Source organism: Lepidochelys kempii, unplaced genomic scaffold, assembly GCF_965140265.1.
Source record: "Lepidochelys kempii isolate rLepKem1 unplaced genomic scaffold, rLepKem1.hap2 scaffold_54, whole genome shotgun sequence".
Lineage (NCBI taxonomy): Eukaryota > Metazoa > Chordata > Testudines > Cheloniidae > Lepidochelys > Lepidochelys kempii.
This window is the reverse complement of record NW_027333639.1, coordinates 328,277-338,565: the sequence shown is the minus strand read 5'-3', so window position 1 is coordinate 338,565 and position 10,289 is coordinate 328,277. Positions and strand designations below refer to the sequence as shown.

Here is a 10,289-nt window from a genome sequence, read left to right as displayed (position 1 = left end):
GCCAATACTTGGTGCTTCACAGCAGGTGAAAAATCAACTCATCCAGTGCTGAACATGAAATGTAACTTATTTTTTATGCCCAGAGGCAAGCTCAGAAGAACTCAGTTCCCATTCAGGCATCAAATTAAATGGTGCCCATGGATGAATTTAATCTGAGAACGACATCAGCCTCATGATAGCTTCAAATGGACGGAACTGTTATAATTCAACTCTATAGATGATGTGAAAGTAGAATGAAATATATTGAAATTATAATTCATTGAAGAAATGCTGCTTGAAGGGTTTGTTGAAATATAGTTGTCAGGAAGAGAAACATTAAAGAGTGTGAGACAATGGGTCCTCAAACTAATTAACTTAGAGCTCCTACTGAGGTAGGAGATTGATAAACGTTAATATGCAAATAAGATATGTACGTATATTTGTCAGTTTCTGCTTCCTTTTGTCTCTTATGTTAAATTGGCTTTGGCTTATCTGTTTAAATAAGTTAGCTTGAGCTTTTGCAAGAGGCACACATATCTGGGTGCATTGGCAAAGCGCTTTGCTAATAAACAGAGTGGTCTGACAAACCTTCTGAGTCTTGAATCTGAGTTTGACAATGATCAGGAAAAAAAGTTCCATTATTCACTGCTCTGTCTATCGAAAGTGTCTGTATGGCTGCCATGACTGCATTCCATCATGATGTTTTCCAATGTATAAATTGCAGGTTTCACCAAACAAAATTTTCACAGAAAGTCTTCACTTTCCTTGAACATTTTCTGTTTTTCATTTAAAGAAATGAAAACTGGAAAAACAAATAGCTTTGCCTTAAAATTGTATTTTTAATTTAATTTAATTTAGTTTAGTTTAATTTAATGTTTTTTGACAGTTTTCAGACAAAAAAGTTCAGATTTGAGAAATGTTGGGGATTTTATTTAACAAAAAAACCATAAAAGTTTCATGAGGAAACAAAGCTTCCAACCACCTCTGTTTTAATCATTAACTTTTTAATATATTTATCCTCACCCCAACCCTACAAGGCAGGGCAGTACTATTATATCAATGCTATAGATGAGAACTGTTGTCCGGACAGAATGACGTGCCCAAGATCACACAGGAAACTCATGGCAAAGCAGGTAGCTGAGCTGGGTCTCTCAGGTTCCAGGTTAGCATCCAAACCACCTGGACCTCAATTCCTGCTGTCACGCTGTCTGGAACGGCTCACAACCATGAGTGCCAATCTCAGGTCAGACGGTCAGAACACAGGGCAGACACCCCAAACTGGTGGTATATTCGATAATTAGATTTCACCAAGCCAGTAATAAATGTGAACTCCTGGATGACTATATTAATATTACCATGGAGTCACAGACAGTCCCCTAGGATCTCCAGCCAATCTTATCAATCAGATAAACTGGACTTTGTGATAAAAGGTTATTAAAACAAAGAATCACATTCTATTGGGTTACTCCCAACCCCAAAGGGTCAGTCACTTATCCCAGGTCAATGGATACTCTTGATCTCACAGCAAAGGCAATGCTGGCAGCAAATTTCTCTAGTAAACTAACTAAAGTTTTGTTAGCTAAGAAAAGAAATGAAAGTTATTGAGAGTTTAAAGCAGGTAAAATACATGAACAGGTTTGAACAGTCCAAGTTTGTCAGTCCAAAGTGACAGCAGAGATGTGGTATCTGCTAGTTTTCCATAAGTCTCTCAGGGTTACCCAAGATAACTTTGGGGATCTCTGTCTTGCATCTTTTCAGGTTTCAGAGTAGCAGCCGTGTTAGTCTGTATTCGCAAAAAGAAGAGGAGTACTGGTGGCACCTTAGAGACTAACCAATTTATTTGAGCATAAACTTTCGTGAGCTACAGCTCACTTCATCGGATGCATTTAGTGGAAAATACAGTGAGGACATATATATATACACACAGAGAACATGAGAAAAAAACCAAACCAAAAAACCAAACCTGTAAGGAAAGTGATCAATTAAGATGAGCTATTACCAGCAGGAGAGTGGGGTGGGGGGAGGGAGGGGGAAAACTTTTTGTAGTGATAATCAAGGTGAGCCATTTCCAGCAGTTAACAAGAAGGGGGGAAACTTTTTGTAGTGATAATCAAGGTGGGCCATCTCAAGCAGTTAACAGGAACAACTGAGGAACAGCGTGGCGGTGGGGGGGGGAGGGAAGAAATAAACAAACATGGGGAAATAGTTTTACTTTGTGTAATGACCCATCCATTCTAAGTCTCTATTCAAGCCTAAGTTAATTGTATCCAGTTTGCAAATTAATTCCAATTCGGCAGTCTCTCGTTGGAGTCTGTTTTTGAAGTTTTTTTGTTGTAATATAGTGACTTTCATGTCTGTAATCGCATGACCAGAGAGATTGAAGTGTTCTCCAACTGGTTTATGAATGTTATAATTCTTGACACCTGATTTGTGTCCATTTATTCTTTTACGTAGAGACTGTCCAGTTTGACCAATGTACATGGCAGAGGGGCATTGCTGGCACATTGCTTGCATCTGGAATGTTCCCTGAAAGTGTCCAAACAGCTCAGAAAGACAGAACCATTCCCTGGATCCATTCTCACATCTGTCTTCCCCAGAAAGCAATCTGGCAAGTGTTTCCATCACAGCATGGGTTTTTCCTCTGATGACTAAACGCAGACTGGGTCTGTGGATTTCTCTTTGTCCAACACAATGACCCTTGCTTTGAAGGTAGCATGTTCTTCATTTACATTTCCAAGGCTCCAATTGCATTTGATGGGCAAACGTAATTACCGGGATACAGGCAATGTAAATTGCAATGTAACAGCATACAACAATCCTTCCTTAGTTTTCATGAAGTTCACACATCAAATAAATTCACACTTTTGATCTAGGGTTAATTAAGTAGAGGGATATACATAATTTAAAGGGATAGCATACAACGGGTTACAGATAAGTGAAGGCAATATCATTCCCATTTCCTTTGAAATAAATTAACACTTGAGTGAATTAGTACACTTAACATTTCTTTGATAGTCACACGTTAGTGATGGTAATATAGTATGTAGTCCTGTTTATTTGCCTGAGATAGAATTTTGGGTTTTGTTTGCCCACTTGAATTTTGAGGTTTTTAAAATAGAATTGTTTGTGTCTTATACCCTTATCAACATATGTGAACAAGGGGGGGGGGGGGGGGATGGGACACCTTTGTGTGTTGCTTCTGCCTACAGATGGGGGTTTTTCAATACAAAGAGGAAAGATAAGAAATAGGGTTCCAGTGTTGCTGGATATGGCGGGAGTTTGATATACGAGTGTATAATTGACGGCTGCCTGACTCCTCTCCCAAGACAAGGTCAAGTAACCAGTTGGAAGGGGCCAGGGAGATGGGGGGAAGCTATAAGGAACACTAAAAACCAATGAAAAAGGTAACCTTGACCGGTGCATAACTTCACTCCCTACCCCTCCCATAGGGTACAAAAAGGGTGGTACCGAAGCCCCCACACTCAAGACCCTCCAAAACGGAATACGACCATAAATTGCAAGGGTGGTACCAGGGTTCAGGGTACCGGGGCGTACACTACAGGTATAATTAAGCCCACTACAAAGGAGGAAGGAGAGGAAGCTCTGTTGGTGTAAAGAGCTGTGGTTATGCATTGCCGGCAGTTTGGACACTGGCTACCTGCTTTCTGTCTGCATAACAAGAACCAAGGGAGGGTAGGGGAAGCCCTAACAACACACAAATGAATTGGCCTATTGCTCTGACCTGAGCTGGCCTGTCAGTGTCACAATTGCTACGTGACCAGAGGGAGTGACATTACTCAGGTATGTCACCACAGGGATTAATAAACCCATGGCTGGCCTGGATCCGCCGACTCGAGCTCATGGGGCTTGGGCTCCGGGGCTGAAAAATTGCTGTGTAGACATTCGGACCCAGGCTGGAGCCCGAGCTCTAGGATCCTACACAGCAATTCTAAGCCCCACAGTCCAAGCTCTGCAACCCCGAGTCAGATGACCCAGGCTTGCCGAAGCCATGCCACAGGGCTTTTATCCCCGTGTAGACATACCTGAAGGCCCTGGGACTCATGACACCTGGGTTATTTTCCTCAGAGCTGCTGTGTGACCTCTGGCCAGTCACTTCCCCTCTCTGTACACTCTGAAAAATGAGGATGATGATACTGACCCGGCGTGATAAATCACTTTGAGATCTACAGCTAAGTTGTATTGTTATCTCGATCTACAGGGTAACCAGGCACAGAGCAGGGAAGAATACCTGAAGAATGCAGCTGGGTGGGAAATGGGTTTCCCATCCTGCAAGACTTTTCAAGATTTTGAGAGAGACAAAGATAGTGAGGTATCATTTTTTATTGGACCAACTTCTGTTGGTGGATGGGACAAGCTTTCGTGCTTCACAGAGCTCTTCCTCTGGTCTGGAGAAGAGAACCATAGTGTCCAAGATCAGTACAAGGTGGGACAGATTGTTATGCATAAGGGGATCACACATATCGTAGGAGACCACTTAACATGAAGTGGGCGATTAACACTCTGCAGAATAGGCAGCAGGGCCCATTGACTCCAAAGGAGCTACAGCCAATTTACACCTGCTGGGCGACCAATGTGAAATAAATATTTTTTAAAAGTCATGCAGCGTTGCATCGGCAGCCCATTGAGCTTTTTAGTTTAGTGCTGTCTGTAGTAAGAGAAAAATTAATGTAATGGCTGAGAAAGAAAGAAAGAAAGAAAGAAAGAAAGAAAGAAAGAAAGAAAGAAAGAAAGAAAGAAAGAAAGAAAGATTGATTCTGGGCCATTCATCCCAACAGAAGTTGAAGATGATATACTTGAAAACTGTGCAACACTGAATTCCTCCAAAGTTCTATCCCTAGAGGGACTGAACCATTCTTCGCCACCAATAAAAGTTACACTTGTAATTAAACCCATGGGACAAAGAGCTAAGAAAGTGCAGACGGGTTCAGAACTTTTGAATCTGCTTCGGATCACATTGGCAGGCAAAAAATATGGATTTATAACTGTGTAATGGGCTAGATCCCCAGCTGATGTAAATTGACATCGCTCGACGGAAATCCAAGGCCCAGATTCCCAGTTGGCGTAAATAGGTCAAACTACCATGAACTCAATGGAAGTGTAACAATTTACACAAGCCCATGACCTGGACCTTAGTTTTTAGTCTTCACCTCTGGGTACCTCTTGGTGACTGACTTCAGTCAGACAAGGCAGCCTGAGCTGTGGGTTCCTTTAGCAGAGGCATCCCAAGAGCTGCTGATACAATGCAGGAGGAAAAAAAAGTCTCTGCTCCCCCAGAAGTGATTACGTGATGTTAATGAAGGAACAGGCTATTCCAGGCCAGCTGAGATTCTGGTGCGACAAGGCTCTTCGCTATTGTGGATCATGTGTCTCTGTTAGAAATCGCTGTTTTATCCCTTCCAACCCTGAGATTCTATGATTCATTCATTCTATGATTCATTCTACAAACACCTTGGGACATGCTTTGGGCCTCTGCCCTGCCTTGTTTTTAGCCAAGGGTCCTTCCAGGGATGTTGCCATCAAGTGAGATAAAGGGCGGGTACTGTTCTCCCTCTGTGGGGTTAGAGTTGGGCAGGTTGTCAGGGTGGTTTGCTCCAGAGGTGAGATCAGAGCTGGGCGTAAAGCCTTGGAGACCGGATTCAACTATTTAGCCCCAGAGTAGGGACATCCTGGGCTGTGACAATATCTGAACCCTGCACAAGACAGGATCAGCTCTAGAGCTGGGAGGAGTTTTCAGTCTCTGATCCCATTTAGTCCTTCGTCTCCCAGCCAAGCCTGTCCAAGGAGGGGAGCAGGGAGCGCCCCTCTGTGGAGTGGATCCCTGTCTACTAGGAACTGCAGAGAGACTCAGGAAATCCAGCGAAGGGACATGAAAACTGCTGCTGGATAATACAGTGATGGGGCATGAGAGAGAGATGACCAAAGAATCCTGGCACTGGAGGATCAAAAGCATCGCACTTTGGGAAAAAAATCCACAAAGACCAACAGACTACATTTTTGCTTTCAATTCTACATGTGAAGGTATTAATATACAGACAAATTTAATAATAGAGATATGAATTGCAATTGGAACTTTTAAAGACTTTTATTATCAAACAGCTAGAACCTGTCAGATTTCTTTTCAGCAGAATGTAAGAACCGAAATATAAGTTACAATTTGAACTCTTTAAGGAGTTAACTTTCATTCTAGTCAGACATCTAGATCCAGTCAGAGAAAAAGAAGGTGGACAATGACTTTGCATCAGAAATCAGAAACGTTTGCAGGGTTTAGCAACCAACAACTAATTTCTTTTCAGCTAAGAACTACTACAAACTGGAAATTGCACATTGCAAACCAAAGAATATTGGGATTTGCAGATTTCAAAAAAACAAAACCAAATATCTGAGTATAGGGGATACTTTCCCTGAACATTTTTGTTTAGTTCAAAAACTCATTTTCCTACAAAAAACTCATTTTCCTACTACTACAAAAAAAATCTAAATTTCCAAACATCTCTAATTTGGAATGGAACTTTAAACAAGGGAGGGGAACACTAATACTGTTCAATAATACCATAATTTCAAAACCATTTTTTCTCTTGAAACTGGGTTTGTTTCTGTGTCAAAGGGATAATTACTGGAAGGTCAAAATTGAATAAGCAGCAGAGCTGATAGCCACAGTTGATATGTTATGCACACCAGCACCTTTAGACTCAGAGTTGAACCACCAGTTAAAGCCAGTCTATTTCAATGTTGCCAAAGGACATACAGGAGGTAAATGGGACTAGAACCCATATTTTCAGGATTTCCTTGGAAGTTAACAAGATCGACACAGGACCAGGATTACAAAGGGTTTAAGCACCTAAAGAAGGAGAAAGGCGCCTTTGGGGATTTACAATAGCATCTGAGCAGGTTAGGTGCTATCTTTTAATCCTGACCCACAGATAACACAGAAGCTTGGCTGGAATCAGGGAACCCCGGTGGCGACTGTACGCCCTGTGTTATGCTGGGGTCAGACTAGAGGGTCTGAATGGCCCTTTTGGTGTTCTCACCTTTGTTTCTGTGCCCTTGCCTCTGAATCTCTGCTTCTGAGCTGTGCAGGACTCCAGGGCGTGAGTCCTGCTAGCCCTCAGGAAATAGATATGGATAAATCACCTTCCCACAGCATCAGTCCTTTAATGTCAGTGCAGCTCAATGCCAGCTACTCACAGCTCGTCTGCAGAGAGCAATCGGTTTGAGTCTAGTTCAATTGCAGAATGAGGCTGAAAGGATTCTCAGATACCTGTGCCATTAGCTTCTAGATTCTGCTATATAGATAGATAGTGACCAAAAAATCCTAGTGCTGGATGACTGAATGTGTCTTCCATTGGGAAAAAATCCACAAAGACTAGCACAGGAAGTTTGCTATGTCAATTAAATGTGTTAGGGAATCAACATACAGGGAAGAATTAAGATGATAAATATGAATTACAATACGAACTGGTTAAGACCTTTCCCATCAGTTTAATCAAATACCTACTGCTGACTGGAATTTTTCTCCCATCAGGAAAATTTTTACTTTTCACTGAACACCCTAAATCCATTTCTCCCCCCCCCTCCCCCCCAGTTTTTGGCAACTGAAAACTTTCTGCTGAAAACTGATTTTTTTTATTCCAAAACCAATATAGTTTGTTTTTTTAAGTTTTAATTTTTTTTTTATAAAACAATCCCAAAATGTTTGAGAAAAGCAGACAGATTCTGAGATGTGTTGTTATTTAGCTTAAAAACCAATCTCCATTAAAAAGAACACAGCTGAAAATTTCCAACGAGCCTCTATGCACAGAGTTTGGGGTGGAAAAATGACAGATGAGCTGCTATTTACGATGCTGGGTGAGTCAACATCATATTGCCCTGCAAAGTGAGAATCAGGCTGTGTTAGAATTTTAGTTTATCAGTTTCATACCCAAGTTGTGAGAATTGTTGGGTTTGGAGTGTGCTTTGTTCCATCCTTCATATTGCATTTTATCAAGCCACACCTTGGGCCAAATCCTCAGATAAGATAAAGTGACGAAGCTCCATTGACTTTAAAGGAGCTGACCTAATTTACACTAGTGTGGTAACATGACTCATTGATTGTGAGAGGCGAGGAGCACTAACAACACCTACTCATTGTAAGTGATGAGTTCTGTGCACCTTTGACATTCATTTAACTGGGATTTAACTGGGAATTGGTCCTGCTTCGAGCAGGGGGTTGGACTAGATGACCTTCTGGGGTCCCTTCCAACCCTGATATTCTATGATTCTATGATTCTATGATTCATAGAATGAGATATTAGGGAAAGGGGAATCAGGGCCATTTCCTCTGTCGCTCTAATCCTGACCATTTTCTTTCTCATTCCCTCCACAGACATCGCACAGTGTAGTGCGGAAGAAAATGTCCAACCAAACTGCTGTGACCGAGTTCCTTCTCCTGGGATTCTCTGACATTCGGGAGCTGCAGATTTTACACTTTGTGGTGTTTCTACTGCTTTACCTGATATCCCTGCTGGGGAACCTTCTCATCATCACAGCCATAGCCCTTGACCGCCACCTTCACACTCCCATGTACTTCTTCCTGATGAATCTGTCCATCCTAGACCTCGGCTCCATCTCTGTCATCATCCCCAAATCCATGGCCAGTTCCCTCACGAACACCAGATTGATTTCTTATTCTGGATGTGTTGCCCAAGTCTTTCTCGTCATCTTCTTCGCTTCAGCAGATTTTGCCTTACTGACCAGCATGGCGTACGACCGATACGTCGCCATCTGCCAACCACTGCACTATGAGACAGTGATGAACAGGACAGCATGTGTCCAAATGGCAGCCAGTGCCTGGATCATTGGAATTCTCTACTCTGCACTGCACACTGGGATCACGTTTAAAATCTCCTTCTGTGGAGGCAACGTGGTGGATCAGTTCTTCTGTGAAATCCCCCAGCTCCTCAATCTCGCCTGCTCTGACTTGTACCTCATTGAAGTTGGGTTTCTCATCTTTAGTTCATTCTTAGGCTTAAGCTGCTTTCTTTTCATAATTGTGTCATATGTTCAGATCTTCAAAGCAGTGCTGAGAATCCCCTCTAAGCAGGGTGAGCATAAAGCCTTCTCCACCTGCCTCCCTCACCTCACCGTGGTGTCCTTGTTCTTTAGTACTGCAACCTTTGCCTACCTGAAACCCACCTCCAGCTCAACCTCACGTCTGAATCTCATAGTGGCTGTTCTCTATTCTGTGCTGCCACCGATGATGAATCCGATCATCTACAGCATGAGAAACAAAGAGATCAAATGTGCACTGAGTAAACAGATAGGTTGGAGGTTATTCACTAAGAACAAAATGTCCATATGTCTCCTTCGGTAGCAATTTCATTCTGTATTTCTTTATAAATAAAATCTGATGACATTATTGCCTCCATGAGAAAATACTGTGCACTCTGTTTATGCGGAATTGGGTATTTGCACTAGTAAAGATAGAGACAAACATGACTCTGGAAAAAAAGGAGTTTCTATAGGTTTACACCAATGTAAATAAGATTGGAATATATCATATACTGCTACCGATCACCATACTACCTGAGACCCTTGCCTATAAAATCAGTAGCCATAGCAGAGTCCCTGGTGAGGTCTTTGGCTCTTCTTATATTTTGGGATAAAAACTCAGATGGAGGTATCGATGCATTTGTTCGTTGTGTTTTTTGTTTGTTTGTTTGTCAGATTTTTAGCTTATTTTTGCTTAACTGGTTGATTGGTGGTTTGGTTTGTTTGTTTGTTTTAGGAGGTTTTGGCGGTGGAAAGGCCTGAGAAGATGGTGAGTGTTTGGTGAGATGGGATTTTCAATGTTTGTCCCTTCTTGGGAGTATCCATATGTCATCTCTTTGATGGAGTTTTCTGAGCGAACTGAAGGTTTGCTCCCCACAATGACAAAAGAGTGCAAAAGAGGATTATACATGGCTTAGTTCCTACTGACATGATTATGTGTAGATTGTTGGGATATTATTGTATTATTAATTATATGTGTCATAAATATAAAGGGAAGGGTAACCACCTTTTTCTCCACAGTGCTGTAAAATCCCTCCTGGCCAGAAGCAAAACCCTTTCACCTGTAAAGGGTTAAGAAGCTAAGATAACCTCGCTGGCACCTGACCAAAATGACCAATGAGGAGACAAGATACTTTCAAAGCTGGAGGAGGAGGGGGAACAAAGGGTATGTCTGTCTGTGTGAGGCTTTTGCCAGGAAGAGATCAGGAATGCAGCTCAGAACTCCTGTAAAAAGTTAGTAAGTAATCTAGCTAGAAATGCAT

The 10,289-nt window shown here is 42.0% G+C and overlaps 1 protein-coding gene across 1 annotated transcript; it reads left to right on the top strand.

Moving 5' to 3' along the window:
• Positions 1-8,389: 8,389 nt before the first annotated feature.
• LOC140904646 (olfactory receptor 14A16-like) lies at positions 8,390-9,349 on the top strand. The gene has a single exon (XM_073327078.1). The coding sequence runs from the start codon at positions 8,390-8,392 to the stop codon at positions 9,347-9,349; it is 960 nt and encodes a 319-aa protein (XP_073183179.1).
• Positions 9,350-10,289: the final 940 nt, after the last annotated feature.

Bases quoted from the DNA above. Each gene is read 5' to 3' on its own strand.
- LOC140904646 (XM_073327078.1), top strand. From the start codon at position 8,390: ATGTCCAACCAAACTGCTGTGACCGAGTTCCTTCTCCTGGGATTCTCT.